We start from the raw sequence: 19210 nt of genomic DNA on the forward strand, positions 1-19210 counted from the left end.
ACCTAGTCCTGTTATGCGTTTATGTATGGGAAATACCTCCACGAGTTAACTGCAGTATGATTGAAGTAAAACTACAACATTTTGATGGTCCTGGGTTAAACGTTAAAGTCATGGTAAGTTAGCATAATTACATGATGGCACAAAGTGTCAAAATCCTAGATTTTTAGGTTTAATCATATATAATTAGCTAAGCTGCAAGCAGAAAATGCTAGCATGCTAACTGTAGCATGTAAACAAATTAAGATGATGCAAACTTATCAAAATCCATATATTTGAGTTTTAATTGAATAAAATTAGCTAATATACTAGCATAAAATCTTAGCACGCTAATGTTAGCATGACAATATAGGATAAGGTAGCATACTTCTAAGATGGCACCAAATATCAAGCGGTGGTTTTTAGTTTTAAACTAATAAAATTAGCTAACATGCTAGCATTAAATTTTAGCATGCTTATGATGGCATGTTAATATAGGATACATTTGCATACTTCTAAGATGGCGCCAAATATCAAGCAATTGTTTTTAGTTTGAAATAAATAAAATTGGCTAATATGCCAGCATAAATGTTAGCATGCTAAACTTCGCATGATGACATAGAAGTTATCATACGTCCAAGATGGCGGCATGTATCAAAATTAAGGATTTTTAGGTTTGGACGTGCAAAATATGTAAAAATGCTAGCGTAAAATATTAGCCAGGTATATAAGTTAGCATACTTCTAAGATGGTGTGAAAATTAAAAGCAATGATTTTTAAGTTTAAATTAATAGAATGAACTAAAATGCTAGCGCAAACGTTAGCATGCTAAATTTCGCATGATGACAAAGTTATCATAGGCCTAAGAGGAGCAGAGTACCAAAATTGATGATGTTTAAGTTTAAACATGCAAAAATGCTAGTGTAAAACATTAGCATGCTAATATAGGATAAGTTAGCATACTTCTAAGATGGTGTGAATATCAAAAGTCATGATTTTTAGGTTCAAACAAAAGAAATTAGCTAAAAAAAACAACTAGCATAAAACGTTATAATGGGAACAGTTAGCATACTTGCGAAATGGCAAAAAGTATCAAAACATTTTTAGGTTTAAATTATTCAAAATAGCTCAAATGTTAGCATGCTATAGTTAGCATGATAACATAATATGGCGCCAAATATCAAGCAATGGTTTTTAGTTCTAAACAAATACAAATATGCCAGCATAAATGTTAGCATGCTAAACTTCGCATGATGACATAGAAGTTATCATGCGTCTAAGATGGCGCCATGTATCCAAATTTAGGATTTTTAGGTTTAAAAATGCAAGAGTAAAACATCAGCACGCCAATATAGGTTAAGTTAGCATACTTCTAAGATGGTGTGAATATCAAAAGCCATTATTTTTAGGTTCAAACAAAAGAAATGAGCTAAAAAGCTAGCATAAAACGTTATAATGGGAACAGTTAGCATACTTGTGAGATGGCGAAAACTATGAAAACATTTTTAGGTTTAAATGATTAAAATGAGCTAAAATGTTAGCATGATAACATAGGAAAAGTTAGCATACTTAACATGTTTGGCAGCAGGCCCATAACAGAGTAAAAGGTGTTTCACCACGTAAAGGAGAGAAACCAGGTGGGTGTTTGCACCTACTCAGTGGCCTAGTGGTTAGAGTGTCCGCCCTGAGATGGGTAGGTTGTGATTTCAAACCCCGGCCGAGTCATACCAAAGACTATAAAAATGGGACCCATTACTTCCCTGCTAGGCACTCAACATCAAGGGTTGGAATTGGGGGTTAAATCACCAAAATGATTCCCGGACGCGGCACCGCTGCTGCCCACTGCTCCCCTCACCTCCCAGGGGGTGAACAAGAGGATGGGTCAAATGTCACCACACCTAATCATTGGTACTTTAACTTAAATGTGTGGTCCATAAAAGCAAAGAAGTGTATTGCAGCCATGAAAAAACAACTTCCTGTCCCGCTCAGAGCCATCATCATCCGGGGAGGGGAAATCATCCCCATGTCCACAGAGTTCACGCCCGAGTCAGAGAGGCAGCGACTGCAGTTCCTGGTAGGAAGACCACGCCTCCTGTCCCTCACGTATTAGCAACCCCGCTGACCTTCCCCCTCCTTGTTGTCTCCATGACGATGTGTCCCGCCCACCAGGCCTTCATGCAGCCTCACCTGCTCGGGAACGAGTTCACGCACCTGGAGTTCCCGAGGAGAGTGCAGAGGAAGGACGTGGGGAAGAGGATGCTGTACCGCGACTTCACCATGTCGGGCTGGTGAGTGAGCCGCAAAATGTGGAGTTGTAAAGAGTCATGGTCATGTGACAGTCATGTGACGGGCCCTGTCATCTGAGGTTCAGTCCAGACGTCCATACGTCTCCCTTCATCAATAAAGGCACATAAAATATAAGTACATTCTTTTTATAATCACGCACTGGATGAAGTGATGGCTAAATGACACCTCAGTAAATGTATGGCCCACTCACTACCTGTATTGACACTGCACTGCGTTATTGTTTCATAGTGCTCATTTGCTGGAATAAAAAAAGACACTATATTTTAAACAGTGCGCTAAAAAAGTGATGGGTACCGAATTCAGTACTTTTATAGGCCCCCACCGATTTCCGTTGGCACTCCCAGGTTGACGTAAAATCAAACAGTGCCATGTTTCCATACCTTTGTTGCACGTAACGTCACGTCCGGTTGCAGACGGTTCACATGAACAATCAGTCCAGCAGCACTCAGACAAACGTCTAGAGATGTCCGATAATGTCGGGCTGCCGATATTATCGGCCGATAAATGCTTTAAAATGTAATATCGGAAATTATCAGTATCGGTTCGGAAATTATCGGTATCAGTTTCAAAAAGTAAAATGTATGGCTTTTTAAAACGCCGCTGTAGTGTTACACGGACGTAGGGAGATGTACTGAGAGCCAGTAAACCTTAAAGGCACTGGCTTTGCGTGCCGGTCCAATCACATAATACCTACGGCTTTTCACACACAAGTGAATGCAAGTATACTTGGTCAACAGCCATACAGGTCACACTGAGGTTGGCTGTATAAACAACTTTAACACTGTTACAAATATACGCCACACTGTGAACCCACACCAAACAAGAATGACAAACCCATTTCGGGAGAACATCCGCACTGTAACACAACAGAACAAATACCCAGAACCCCTTGCAACACTAACTCCTACGGGACGCTACAATATACACCCCCCGCTTTGTCAACCCCTTTAGGACGTGTGTGGTCCAACATGGAACCTTGGTGCTGGATTTAAATGTTTTTTCGTAAGCCCCACTGGGACCACACACCATCTTGTGACAAATTGCAATATTGTTCAATTCTTACTACGTATGTCTAGCTTGTGTGCTATTTTGTGCTTAGCTGCTGTGTAGCTGCTAGCTAGCCTATGGCCGAGCATGTTGTAAATTACTTGAGTCAGATAGAAGAAAGTGTGTGTTTATTGGAGGGCAAGTAGACTGGACTTCTTGTACAGAACATTTTACATAATACATGACTTGTGTGTTTGTTGATATTGGACTGATATTAATATTGGATCAGGATACCTCTAAGAGATATCTGTTCAAAAAGTGTTGGGTCTGATTTTTACAGGGCCTATAAAACCATCCAGGATGACGACCTGAAGTTCCCCCTCATTTACGGCGAAGGGAAAAAGGTAAGCGGTCTATGGTCACTGTAACGTGTACATGGAATAGTATGTGTAATTTGTAATGTCTACGTGTAATTTGTCATGTGTACGTGTAATATGTACATGAAATGTGTACGTGTAATTTGTAATGTGTATGCGTAATGTGTACGTGTAATTTGTCATGTTTATGCGCAATGTGTACGTGTAATTTGTCATGTGTATGCGTAATGTGTACGTGTAATTTGTCATGTAATTTGTCATGTGTATGCGTAATGTGTACGTCTAATTTGTCATGTGTACGTGTAATTAGTCATGTGTACGTGTGATTTGTCATGTGTAATTTGTCATGTGTACGTGTAATTTGTCATGTGTACGTGTAATTTGTCATGTGTATGTCTAATGTGTATGTGTAATTTGTCATGTGTATGCGTAATGTGTATGTGTAATTTGTCATGTGTATGCGTAATGTGTACGTGTAATTTGTCATGTGTATGCGTAATGTGTACGTGTAATTTGTCATGTGTATGCGTAATGTGTACATGTAATTTGTCATGTGTATGCGTAATTTGTCATGTGTACATGTAATTTGTCATGTGTATGCGTAATTTGTCATGTGTACATGTAATTTGTCATGTGTATGCGTAATGTGTACGTGTAATTTGTCATGTGTACGTGTAATTTGTCATGTGTATGCGTAATGTGTACGTGTAATTTGTCATGTGTACGTGTAATTTGTCATGTGTATGCGTAATGTGTACGTGTAATTTGTCATGTGTACGTGTAAGTTGTCATGTGTATGCGTAATGTGTACGTGTAATTTGTCATGTGTATGCGTAATGTGTACGTGTAATTTGTCATGTGTATGCCTAATGTGTATGTGTAATTTGTCATGTGTATGCCTAATGTGTACGTGTAATTTGTCATGTGTATGCGTAATGTGTACGTGTAATTTGTCATGTGTATGCGTAATGTGTACGTGTAATTTGTCATGTGTATGCGTAATGTGTACGTGTAATTTGTCATGTGTATGCGTAATGTGTACATGTAATTTGTCATGTGTGTGCGTAATTTGTCACGTGTACATGTAATTTGTCATGTGTATGCGTAATGTGTACGTGTAATTTGTCATGTGTACGTGTAATCTGTCATGTGTATGCGTAAAGTGTACGTGTAATTTGTCATGTGTACGTGTAATTTGTAATGTGTATGCGTAATGTGTACGTGTAATTTGTCATGTGTATGCGTAATGTGTACGTGTAATTTGTCATGTGTATGCGTAATGTGTACGTGTAATTTGTCATGTGTACGTGTAATTTGTCATGTGTACGCGTAATGTGTATGTGTAATTTGTCATGTGTATGCGTAATGTGTATGTGTAATTTGTCATGTGTATGTGTAATTTGTCATGTGTATGCGTAATGTGTACGTGTAATTTGTCATGTGTATGCGTAATGTGTATGTGTAATTTGTCATGTGTATGTGTAATTTGTCATGTGTATGCGTAATGTGTACGTGTAATTTGTCATGTGTATGCGTAATGTGTACGTGTAATTTGTCATGTGTACGTGTAATTTGTCATGTGTATGCGTAATGTGTATGTGTAATTTGTCATGTGTATGTGTAATTTGTCATGTGTATGCGTAATGTGTACGTGTAATTTGTCATGTGTATGCGTAATGTGTACGTGTAATTCGTCATGTGTACGTGTAATTTGTCATGTGTATGCGTAATGTGCATGTGTAATTTGTCATGTGTATGCGTAATGTGTACGTGTAATTTGTAATGTGTACGTGTAATTTGTCATGTGTATGCGTAATGTGTACGTGTAATTTGTCATGTGTATGCGTAATGTGTACGTGTAATTTGTCATGTGTACGTGTAATTTGTCATGTGTATGCGTAATGTGTACGTGTAATTTGTAATGTGTATGCGTAATGTGTACGTGTAATTTGTCATGTGTATGCGTAATGTGTACGTGTAATTTGTCATGTGTACGTGTAATTTGTCATGTGTACGCGTAATGTGTATGTGTAATTTGTCATGTGTATGTGTAATTTGTCATGTGTATGCGTAATGTGTATGTGTAATTTGTCATGTGTATGCGTAATGTGTACGTGTAATTTGTCATGTGTATGTGTAATTTGTCATGTGTATGCGTAATGTGTACGTGTAATTTGTCATGTGTATGTGTAATTTGTCATGTGTATGCGTAATGTGTACGTGTAATTTCTCATGTGTACGTGTAATTTGTCATGTGTATGCGTAATGTGTACGTGTAATTTGTCATGTGTATGCGTAATGTGTACGTGTAATTTGTCATGTGTATGCGTAATGTGTACGTGTAATTTGTCATGTTTATGCGCAATGTGTACGTGTAATTTGTCATGTGTATGCGTAATGTGTACGTGTAATTTGTCATGTAATTTGTCATGTGTATGCGTAATGTGTACGTCTAATTTGTCATGTGTACGTGTAATTAGTCATGTGTACGTGTGATTTGTCATGTGTAATTTGTCATGTGTACGTGTAATTTGTCATGTGTACGTGTAATTTGTCATGTGTATGTCTAATGTGTATGTGTAATTTGTCATGTGTATGCGTAATGTGTATGTGTAATTTGTCATGTGTATGCGTAATGTGTACGTGTAATTTGTCATGTGTATGCGTAATGTGTACGTGTAATTTGTCATGTGTATGCGTAATGTGTACATGTAATTTGTCATGTGTATGCGTAATTTGTCATGTGTACATGTAATTTGTCATGTGTATGCGTAATTTGTCATGTGTACATGTAATTTGTCATGTGTATGCGTAATGTGTACGTGTAATTTGTCATGTGTACGTGTAATTTGTCATGTGTATGCGTAATGTGTACGTGTAATTTGTCATGTGTACGTGTAATTTGTCATGTGTATGCGTAATGTGTACGTGTAATTTGTCATGTGTACGTGTAAGTTGTCATGTGTATGCGTAATGTGTACGTGTAATTTGTCATGTGTATGCGTAATGTGTACGTGTAATTTGTCATGTGTATGCCTAATGTGTATGTGTAATTTGTCATGTGTATGCCTAATGTGTACGTGTAATTTGTCATGTGTATGCGTAATGTGTACGTGTAATTTGTCATGTGTATGCGTAATGTGTACGTGTAATTTGTCATGTGTATGCGTAATGTGTACGTGTAATTTGTCATGTGTATGCGTAATGTGTACATGTAATTTGTCATGTGTGTGCGTAATTTGTCACGTGTACATGTAATTTGTCATGTGTATGCGTAATGTGTACGTGTAATTTGTCATGTGTACGTGTAATCTGTCATGTGTATGCGTAAAGTGTACGTGTAATTTGTCATGTGTACGTGTAATTTGTCATGTGTATGCGTAATGTGTACGTGTAATTTGTAATGTGTATGCGTAATGTGTACGTGTAATTTGTCATGTGTATACGTAATGTGTACGTGTAATTTGTCATGTGTATGCGTAATGTGTACGTGTAATTTGTCATGTGTACGTGTAATTTGTCATGTGTACGCGTAATGTGTATGTGTAATTTGTCATGTGTATGCGTAATGTGTATGTGTAATTTGTCATGTGTATGTGTAATTTGTCATGTGTATGCGTAATGTGTACGTGTAATTTGTCATGTGTATGCGTAATGTGTATGTGTAATTTGTCATGTGTATGTGTAATTTGTCATGTGTATGCGTAATGTGTACGTGTAATTTGTCATGTGTATGCGTAATGTGTACGTGTAATTTGTCATGTGTACGTGTAATTTGTCATGTGTATGCGTAATGTGTATGTGTAATTTGTCATGTGTATGTGTAATTTGTCATGTGTATGCGTAATGTGTACGTGTAATTTGTCATGTGTATGCGTAATGTGTACGTGTAATTCGTCATGTGTACGTGTAATTTGTCATGTGTATGCGTAATGTGCATGTGTAATTTGTCATGTGTATGCGTAATGTGTACGTGTAATTTGTAATGTGTACGTGTAATTTGTCATGTGTATGCGTAATGTGTACGTGTAATTTGTCATGTGTACGTGTAATTTGTCATGTGTATGCGTAATGTGTACGTGTAATTTGTAATGTGTATGCGTAATGTGTACGTGTAATTTGTCATGTGTATGCGTAATGTGTACGTGTAATTTGTCATGTGTACGTGTAATTTGTCATGTGTACGCGTAATGTGTATGTGTAATTTGTCATGTGTATGTGTAATTTGTCATGTGTATGCGTAATGTGTATGTGTAATTTGTCATGTGTATGCGTAATGTGTACGTGTAATTTGTCATGTGTATGTGTAATTTGTCATGTGTATGCGTAATGTGTACGTGTAATTTGTCATGTGTATGTGTAATTTGTCATGTGTATGCGTAATGTGTACGTGTAATTTCTCATGTGTACGTGTAATTTGTCATGTGTATGCGTAATGTGTATGTGTAATTTGTCATGTGTATGTGTAATTTGTCATGTGTATGCGTAATGTGTACGTGTAATTTGTCATGTGTATGCGTAATGTGTACGTGTAATTTGTCATGTGTACGTGTAATTTGTCACGTGTAATTTGTAATGTGTACATGTAATTTGTCATGTGTATGCGTAATGTGTACGTGTAATTTGTCATGTGTATGCGTAATGTGTACGTGTAATTTGTCATGTGTACGTGTAATTTGTCATGTGTATGCGTAATGTGTACGTGTAATTTGTCATGTGTATGCGTAATGTGTACGTGTAATTTGTCATGTGTATGCGTAATGTGTACGTGTAATTTGTCATGTGTATGCGTAATGTGTACGTGTAATTTGTCATGTGTATGCGTAATGTGTACGTGTAATTTGTCATGTGTATGCGTAATGTGTACGTGTAATTTGTCTTGTGTACGTGTAATTTGTCATGTGTATGTGTAATTTGTCATGTGTACGCGTAATTTGTCATGTGTACGTGTAATTTGTCATGTGTATGCGTAATGTCTATGTGTAATTTGTCATGTGTATGTGTAATTTCTCATGTGTATGCGTAATGTGTACGTGTAATTTGTCATGTGTACGTGTAATTTGTCATGTGTATGCGTAATGTGTACGTGTAATTTGTCATGTGTATGCGTAATGTGTACGTGTAATTTGTCATGTGTATGCGTAATGTGTACGTGTAATTTGTCATGTGTATGCGTAATGTGTACATGTAATTTGTCATGTGTATGCGTAATGTGTACGTATAATTTGTCATGTGTATGTGTAATGTGTACGTGTAATTTGTCATGTGTATGCGTAATGTGTACGTGTAATTTGTCTTGTGTACGTGTAATTTGTCATGTGTATGTGTAATTTGTCATGTGTATGTGTAATTTGTCATGTGTACGCGTAATTTGTCATGTGTACGTGTAATTTGTCATGTGTATGCGTAATGTCTATGTGTAATTTGTCATGTGTATGTGTAATTTCTCATGTGTATGCGTAATGTGTACGTGTAATTTGTCATGTGTATGCGTAATGTGTACGTGTAATTCGTCATGTGTACGTGTAATTTGTCATGTGTATGCGTAATGTGCATGTGTAATTTGTCATGTGTATGCGTAATGTGTACGTGTAATTTGTAATGTGTACGTGTAATTTGTCATGTGTATGCGTAATGTGTACGTGTAATTTGTCATGTGTATGCGTAATGTGTACGTGTAATTTGTCATGTGTACGTGTAATTTGTCATGTGTATGCGTAATGTGTACGTGTAATTTGTAATGTGTATGCGTAATGTGTACGTGTAATTTGTCATGTGTATGCGTAATGTGTACGTGTAATTTGTCATGTGTACGTGTAATTTGTCATGTGTACGCGTAATGTGTATATGTAATTTGTCATGTGTATGTGTAATTTGTCATGTGTATGCGTAATGTGTATGTGTAATTTGTCATGTGTATGCGTAATGTGTACGTGTAATTTGTCATGTGTATGTGTAATTTGTCATGTGTATGCGTAATGTGTACGTGTAATTTGTCATGTGTATGTGTAATTTGTCATGTGTATGCGTAATGTGTACGTGTAATTTCTCATGTGTACGTGTAATTTGTCATGTGTATGCGTAATGTGTATGTGTAATTTGTCATGTGTATGTGTAATTTGTCATGTGTATGCGTAATGTGTACGTGTAATTTGTCATGTGTATGCGTAATGTGTACGTGTAATTTGTCATGTGTACGTGTAATTTGTCACGTGTAATTTGTAATGTGTACGTGTAATTTGTCATGTGTATGCGTAATGTGTACGTGTAATTTGTCATGTGTATGCGTAATGTGTACGTGTAATTTGTCATGTGTACGTGTAATTTGTCATGTGTATGCGTAATGTGTACGTGTAATTTGTCATGTGTATGCGTAATGTGTACGTGTAATTTGTCATGTGTATGCGTAATGTGTACGTGTAATTTGTCATGTGTATGCGTAATGTGTACGTGTAATTTGTCATGTGTATGCGTAATGTGTACGTGTAATTTGTCATGTGTATGCGTAATGTGTACGTGTAATTTGTCTTGTGTACGTGTAATTTGTCATGTGTATGTGTAATTTGTCATGTGTATGTGTAATTTGTCATGTGTACGCGTAATTTGTCATGTGTACGTGTAATTTGTCATGTGTATGCGTAATGTCTATGTGTAATTTGTCATGTGTATGTGTAATTTCTCATGTGTATGCGTAATGTGTACGTGTAATTTGTCATGTGTACGTGTAATTTGTCATGTGTATGCGTAATGTGTACGTGTAATTTGTCATGTGTATGCGTAATGTGTACGTGTAATTTGTCATGTGTATGCGTAATGTGTACGTGTAATTTGTCATGTGTATGCGTAATGTGTACGTATAATTTGTCATGTGTATGTGTAATGTGTACGTGTAATTTGTCATGTGTATGCGTAATGTGTACGTGTAATTTGTCTTGTGTACGTGTAATTTCTCATGTGTATGTGTAATTTGTCATGTGTATGTGTAATTTGTCATGTGTACGCGTAATTTGTCATGTGTACGTGTAATTTGTCATGTGTATGCGTAATGTCTATGTGTAATTTGTCATGTGTATGTGTAATTTCTCATGTGTATGCGTAATGTGTACGTGTAATTTGTACGTGTAGTAGGGCTGTGAATCTTTTGAGCACCACACGATTCAATTCTTGGGGGTAACGATTTGATTCAGAATCAATTCTCGATTCAAAATCAAAAAATGTTCTTACTAACAATGGGTGCAACATTTCTCCATAAATTAAACAAACAGCTTTGAAACTGTGTTATATTACTTAGAAAAAACTGGTTTTGTTTAATAAAATTCTACCCAAACATTTAATGAAGTCAAATACAAATAAGACAACAAGAGAAGTATCACGATTAGTTCAAAAATCTAATTTTTTTGACAGGTCTAAGGTGTAAAGTGTAATATACTGTGCTGTCTAACAGAATGGTTGATGTACTTCAGGGATGACTACACTCTAACACCATGACAGGTATTTGATTTGCTGGACTCTCTGGTCAGCTTCAGCAGGCCAAGACATAGCTGCGGAACAATTTATTGGCCTTACAACCAGCAGCTTCCCGGCAAACGAGACAGCACTTAGCCCAAAATGCTGCTCCTTTTAACTCCTCAAAGTTGTGGAACCATGTGCGGGGACTGGTGAAGCTGACCAGCGGGTCCTAAACCCCGGGGACCCGCCTCACTTGGAAAATAACGTCCAGGAAACTAAATTATGCAGGTGATGTTTTTAACCAAACATTCTTAAATGCCACACAAGTGTCTTCATGGCAGTGCTGTCAAACTCAAATGAAAGTAAAAGTACTCGGACGTAAAGGAGGGAGAAAAGGAAGTTGTGAGAGCAATGCTGCCCTCCGGTGGCCATAAATGCTACCAGTTAACGTACTTACTGTAGTCTGCTGCCGTCGCCAGGTGTGTGGTCTACGCAAACAATTAACGACTAATTAAATGAGACAGTATGTACGAAAATGGGGCAAGAATTTACCCCCGCAAATAATCATGTGAAAATTGAGACAGACGAAAACCAAGGTACAACTTCTTTAAAAAATTAAGTTTTCTCTCCACTTTCTCATGCACTCCAAATTATTTTTGTGTGAATGCTGTAAGGCTTGTAAATGTTAGCAATGCTAACTATCTTAACTATTTTTTTTACTTAATTGCGCAGCCGTACACCTTAAGAGTAACTAATAACTTGGCACATGCTAACTGATGGCATGCTAACCTTTTTAGCAATTGCTGCCCGCCGTACACCTCAGGCATATAACTTGGTACATAACCCATGCTAACTGTTAGCATGCTAACTTCAATTTTGCCGCCGTACACCTTAAAATCATATATCTTGATTTATAACACATGCTAACCGTTAGCATGGTAACTTCAATTTTGCCGCCATACACCTTAAAATCATATAACTTGGTACATAACACATGCTAACTGTTAGCATGCTAAGCTCAATTTTGCCGCCGTACACCTTAAAATCATATACCTTGGTTTGTACCACATTTTTGATTGATTGATTGATTGATTGAAACTTTTATTAGTAGATTGCACAGTGAAGTACATATTCCGTACAATTGACCACTAAATGGTAACACCCGAATAAGTTTTTCAACTTGTTTAAGTCGGGGTCCACTTTAATCAATTCATGGTACAAATATATACTATCATCATAATACAGTCATCACACAAGTTAATCATTAGAGTATATACATTGAATTATTTACATTATTTAGAATCCGGGGGGTGGGATGTGGAGGGGGGAGGGGGGGGAGTGTAGGTTTGGTTGAGATCAGCACTTCAGTCATCAACAATTGCATCATCAGAGAAATGGACATTGAAACAGTGTAGGTCTGACTTGGTAGGATATGTACAGCGAGCAGTGAACATAGTGAGTCCAGAAAGCATAAGAACAATTATATACATTTGATTATTTACAATCCAGGGAGGTGGGATGTGGAGGGGGGAGGGTATTAGTCAAGGTTTACCATGCTAACTGTTAGCATGGTAACTTCAATTTTGCCGCCATACACCTTAAAATCATATAACTTGGTACATAACACATGCTAACTGTCAGCATGCTAACTTAAATGTTGCCGTCATACACCTTAAAATCATATATCTTGGTTTATAACACATGCTAGCTGTTTGCATGGTAACTTCAATTTTGCCACCGTACACCTTAAAATCAGATTACTTGGTTTATAACACATGCTGTTAGCATGCTAACTTCAATGTTGCCGCCGCACACCTCAGGGTCATAACTTGGTACATAACACGATAACTTTTAGCATGCTAACTTCAAATTGTCGTACATCTTAAGTCATAAAGGTTGGTGCATCATACATGCTAACTTTTTTAACCATTTTTGCCACCATAGACCTCAGAGTCATATAACCTTGTATGTGACATGTCATGTATTAACTTTTTTAGCCACTTTTTCTGCCGTACACCTCAGTCATAAAACTTGGTACGTGACATATGCTAACTGTCAGCATGCTAACTTTTTTAGCTAATTTTGCAGCCGTACATCTTAAGACTCATAACTTGGTACTTGACACCTGCTAACCACTAGCATTTCTGTTTAGGTTGCGCATATACAGCATTCACATCAATCTAATTATACCGTATTTTTCGGAGTATAAGTCGCACGGGCCGAAAATGCACAATAAAGAAGGAAAAAAACATATAAGTCGCACTGGAGTATAAGTCGCATTTTTGGGGGAAATTTATTTGATAAAACCCAACACCAAGAATAGACATTTGAAAGGCAATTTAAAATAAATAAAGAATAGTGAACAACAGGCTGAATAAGTGTACGTTATATGAGGCATAAATAACCAACTGAGAACGTGCCTGGTATGTTAACGTAACATATTATGGTAAGAGTCATTCAAATAACTATAACATATAGAACATGCTATACGTTTACCAAACAATCTGTCACTCCTAATCGCTAAATCCCATGAAATCTTATACGTCTAGTCTCTTACGTGAAAGAGCTAACTAATATTTGATATTTTACGGTAATGTGTTAATAATTTCACACATAAGTCGCTCCTGAGTATAAGTCGCCACCCCGGCCAAACTATGAAAAAAACTGCAACTTATAGTCCGAAAAATACGGTAATTAATATTTTTATTATGGTATATGGTTTGTATTTCTGAGAACTATTTTTCCAGAAAGTGTGTCTGACTTTAAATTCTCACTTTAGGCCCGCGTGCTAGCGACCATCGGGGTCACCAGAGGTCTTGGCGACCACAGCCTCAGAGTCTACGACTCCAACATCTTCATCAAGCCTTTCCTCTCCTGCTGTCCAGAGGTAAACAACAACAACGCCATCACAAGTCGAAACTTTTGCCTCATCAGACGCACCCCCCTTCAGGTCCAAGTGTACCCGCTTACGCAGTACCAACACGGCGCGGACGACGTCCTGGTTCTAGGGACCGACGGTCTGTGGGACGTCCTCTCCAACCAGGAAGTGGCCGAGTCTGTCACCTGCTTCTTGGCCAACTGCGACCCCGACGATCCGTACAGGCGAGTGTCAATTCAAGAGGTTTATTTGGTGGAAAAGATGGGATGGGAAGAGGGAGAGAAAAATAAAATATTCCCAAAGAACACTCCTGTAAGGGGCGCAGTGGGGGACTGGGAAAAAAACCTCAGCAAACTTAAGCACACATAACGACATGCAAACTCTAGACTTGCAACGGGGTGTTGTTACAGCGCAGGCTAAGACGATTAGGTGCAGTTCATTAGATTTGTCTAGTCTAATTGTCCATTTATGGTCCTCAAATTGATCATAGTTTCGCCTTACAGAGAGGAAAGCTTTTCCGAGATGTTATCCAGTTTGTGATTTAGTTCTGAAATCGCCACTGTATGAGTGCCGACAGCAAGGGTGTCAAACATATCAGGACCGCGAACAGGTTTGACACGGAAGCTGAATTAGCTAAATATGAAAATAAGCTGCAATTTTTTTCTGAAATAAACTGCAGTTCTAAATGTGTCCAGTGGATGTCACAATAGCAATTCAAGTGTAACCCATGTCACACAGACATGAATAGGGATGATGTTTGTTAAGAAATTATCGATTTCGATGCCATTATCGAATCCTCTTATCGAACCGATTCCTTATCGAATCCAGATAGGTTGTTGTATATGGAAAAAAACACACAATACTTGGTTTAAAATAAATATTGACTGTTTTTACCCACAAAAAAATTTAATTAAATAAATATTGACTGTTAGTGCCTCTTTAACTGGGCCACCTAAGAAAAAAACATGCAGGAAAAATCCTGCATTCATTTGTATTGTACAGCACTTTACATTTGAAACAAATCTCAGAGTAATGGTGTTGTTTACTTTTTGCTCCATTACATGTCAGCAAAATACAATTATTAACCTACTTGTATTCATCTGTGTTCACCAAGTTGAAGGGGAGGAGATTTTTCACCATCATTCTCGTTAGCTCGCGATTAATGTTGTTACTCTCCTCCTCACTCATCTTGCTGCTCTCTGCGTTATACCTCGCCATGGTAAAAGGGTCAACGCTCTGTGCTACAGAGCAAACACTGCCCTGGTCACTCTGGCTGTCATGAATGTCATCATCTGAAATAGGATAACGTTAACATTATCTTAATTCACATCTTGCAAGCACTAGTTTATTAGACACACCTACAAACTCTGGTGCGGTGTAGGCTACAAGATACCGTTAACGTTATCAGACACATGCAAAAAGGCTAACGTTACCGTTACCGATAGCCACTGACTATGCTTAGGTAACGTTAGTCTAGCTAACATTACTGCAGTCCTGGTTGACATAAGAGGTAACGTTATTTTAGCCTAAAGGCTACCAGTGAGCAGATATGGAAATTAACCGGCAACAGTTAACGTTAGTTACTCACCGGCACTATCACTGGGACTGCAGGTTGAAGCAGAGGAAGAGGGGCGTGCTTCGTCATTTCTGTCGCTGCTTCTCCACGTGTCGAAGACACGACACGTTTCTCTAACCTTTAGGTTATGTACGGCCTGAACATGTTTCAACATGTTTGTTGTACTGCTCCCCTTGCAGGAAAGCGAAGCTTGGCAATAATTGCAGATAGCCGTTTCCTTGTCGAATTTCTTAGTAAAGTGAAGCCATGCCTTGGAGCGTTTTTTCCGGTCCATTGTTGTTGTTGCTTCTGTATCTGCCGCCGAATGGCTGAGCTACGTCATTTCCTGTGACACGGGATTCGTTCCCAGGGATTCGAATAAAGAACCAAATATTTTTCTTTACTATAGTGGCTTCGATAACGGGAACCGTTGTTCAAAAAGGGATTTGAATCCATGGAATTTGTTCTTTTCTTATCGAACAATCGGGAGAACCGGTTTCGAACATCATCTCTACACATGACACTGTTTAAAGATGACGTGTTAGCTGACTTTAAGCGCCCTCAAGATGCTGCAATCAGCTGCTCCTGTTGTGGCTGGCAGCAGAGAGCGGCAGACTGATGCAGTATCGACGCACAATACCATCTTTCATTGTAAATTATCTACTCGACGAATAAAACTGTAAAATGCAAAGCCATTATTCAACTTGACCATCATCTTTTTGTTAGAGTTCCATGCAGCACTCACAATTGGTTAAATGCACGATGCGCACCCTGAACTCCATTGTAAAAATGTGTTTTTCTACATTTGTTGTTTGTTCTATTTTTATTTTATGCTTAAATCTAGCATTTTCGCATTGGTTAAGTTTATAGTTATGTTACCTTGATTTTGGCTATGGTTTAATTTTGATAATTGTTTTGTTTATATTATAATTGTCATTTTGAATGATGATGAATTCATGTGTTGTGGCAGTTGTGGATTTCACCAATGCAGCAGTTTGAGGAAACACTTGATTGCTTTTCCAAACATGTCTTTAATGGTAAACTGGCAACATTATAATGCTAAACAGGAAGTGCTTAAAGTTGAATGGCTTTGTAAAAACACTGAGACAAAGTCTAAGTTCATTGTGTTTTTGAAACTGCACCAATTTTTTCCTCTGAATTTTCATCTAACTAGAAGTGTTTTGCCAAGGGGATTAATGTACATTCTCAGAATGTGCTTGTTCTATTTTTGGCCAAAATAAAACAAAACAATTTAAAGTTGTCTTTATTTTTAAGTTATTATGCCATGATTTTACCAGCCCGGCCCACATGGAAATAGATTTTCCTCGGTGTGGCCCTTGAGCTAAAAGGAGTTTGACACCCCTGGTCTAGGGCATGACAGGCAGCTTGTGGGCCCTTTGAGCGGCTACCATTGTCTTCCTAATTTGTCGAATCCAAGCAGCAGATGCTCGGTTATAGTTGCAAACAGGTAGACAACTTTGATGTTCTCAACAGAAGGAATGGCCAGGCACACAACCCTCCACTTCTCCCATGCGTCTGTTGTGTATCTGCCAGCAAATATTTCGTCGGGGCAGAAAGGTTCCCCTGACCCTGACTTTCTTGTCGGGAGACCAGTTGATCAATTCCATGTTTAGATTTGGAAAACCTAGGCAACAATAAGGTTAAGACGAGACAAAGAAGCAAACACAGGTAAGCTAAGTGAGATGAGAGGGAAGCGTCCGCCTTGGTTGGGAGCCAGATAGTTGTTGCTGCTGTCGTTCTAACCGTCTTCCGTCCCTTCAGGTACACGATGGCCGCCCAGGAGCTGGTCATGAGAGCTCGCGGCGTGCTCAGGGATCGAGGCTGGAGGATCTCCAGCGACAGGTTGGGCTCCGGAGACGACATTTCGGTCTACGTTATCCCGCTCATGCACGGAAACATGCTCGACTAAGACACAAACTTGACTCTAAACGTCCTCATCCCTTCTTGTTCCATCGAAAAATAATCGGAATTGACAATTGGACGTTTGTAACCAACGTAAAACTGCTGTGTCGGGTATTTCTCTACTAATACACCCTTAAAATATAAAGTAAAGTTAAAGTACCAATGATTGTCACACACACACTAGGTGTGGTGAAATGTGTCCTCTTCACCCCCTGGGAGGTGAGGGGAGCAGTGGGCAGCGGTGCCGCGCCCGGGAATCATTTTTGGTGATTTAGCCCCCAATTCCAACCCTTGATGCTGAGTGCCAAGCAGGGAGGTAATGGGTCCCATTTTTTATAGTCTTTGGTATGACTCAGCCGGGATTTGAACTCACAACCTACCGATCTCAAGGCGGACACTCTAACCACTAGGCCACTGAGTAGGTAAACACAAGCGCCCAACATGGGGGCTGTGTACTGGTACTGTGTACATACATACAAGTGTCGCTGAGTGTGAAGACCAAGTAGTCATGTGATGCCAGCAGCTTGTATCTACCAGAAATTCTGTGTCAATTGTTTGGATACATTTTGGAGTAGAAAGTGGAGAAATATTTGAGAGTAACAATCATACTTCCTTGACAATCTTACATTCTTGCCATAATCTCCTAGCAGGTGTTTCTTATTGAAACTGTAGGAAGCCATATTGTACCTCGGAGGACTATATTTAGTACTAATACTTGTAGCAATGTGAATACATTAAGGTTTTATTTAATATTTGTATTGTTTACCTGAATATTGTGAACCAAAATGGATGGCACTTACTGTTAAAAAAAAATCTCATTTATTGAAAGTAGACCCAACTATCTGTTTGTTCTGTATACTTTACATCTGTAATTACACCGTTTGGCCACTGCGTCAAAGTGGCGCTGTTCTAAAACCTACTTTTGTACCTCATTGATTGATTGCTTGAGACTTTTATTAGTAGATTGCACAGTACAGTACATATTCCGTACAATTGACCACTAAATGGTGACACCTGAATAAGTTTTTCAACTTGTTTAAGTCGGGGTCCACGTTAATCAATTCATGTTTCTTTGTATTAAAATGAATGATTAAATAATAATAATGAGGGGACAGCCGTCACATAATTATGTTCCTTTTTTTATTCTGTAAGTATTTGCGTGAAATGTTTAATTTTATGTAAATGATGAAGCTGTTAATTGTTTGTGAATGTTGAGTTTTGTATGACGGAAACCTTTCCAACCATAATTAAACAAGTCTTTTTTGAGTGGACTTTTTACTCAAATTGTGCTTGATTAAACATACAATATATTTACACACAGTCACATCAAATATTTAGACCAGTGTTATTTGGCGCTGTTTGCCCACACTCAAATACAAAACACAGCTGGTCTGTAACCAGGCCAATACATAAATTTAAATTTTTATATATTTTTTTTAAACAAAAAAAAAACACACAGATGTATAAACAATGTTAGCTTGCGGACTTTGGCTAAAATGAATTAAAGCTAATTAGCTCGCTAGCTAACAAGTTTACGAGTTGGAAATCACATCTTTCAGATGTTTAATACGCCTCTGTTAGGGATGCTCCTACATACCAGGCGGACTGCCATGACAAGTAAGGTCCGCTTTTCAAAATAGGTATTGCGTATTTGACGTGTTTAGGGTGAAATGTTCTTACGCTTTTGATGTCTTCGCTCGTTGCGGTGGCCGGAGCCATTTTATTTTCCGGTGTCTTTCCCGCCTCGCTGATTCGTGC

General features: G+C 38.2%; 1 protein-coding gene across 1 annotated transcript in view; it reads left to right on the plus strand.

Annotated features, from left to right (window-relative positions):
- The window catches only part of LOC133572138 (protein phosphatase 1H-like), a 52953-nt gene extending 34230 nt beyond the window's left edge, over positions 1-18723 (plus strand). The window contains exons 5-10 of the mRNA XM_061924868.1: positions 1966-2050; positions 2146-2264; positions 3611-3674; positions 13876-13983; positions 14047-14198; positions 17312-18723. Coding sequence (XP_061780852.1) covers positions 1966-2050; positions 2146-2264; positions 3611-3674; positions 13876-13983; positions 14047-14198; positions 17312-17459 — 676 coding nt within the window. The 3' untranslated portion in view covers positions 17460-18723. The remainder of the gene's footprint in view (positions 1-1965; positions 2051-2145; positions 2265-3610; positions 3675-13875; positions 13984-14046; positions 14199-17311) is intronic.
- The last annotated feature ends 487 nt before the right edge of the window (positions 18724-19210 follow it).

Source organism: Nerophis lumbriciformis, linkage group LG29 (assembly GCF_033978685.3).
Source record: "Nerophis lumbriciformis linkage group LG29, RoL_Nlum_v2.1, whole genome shotgun sequence".
Taxonomy (NCBI): Eukaryota; Metazoa; Chordata; class Actinopteri; order Syngnathiformes; family Syngnathidae; genus Nerophis; species Nerophis lumbriciformis.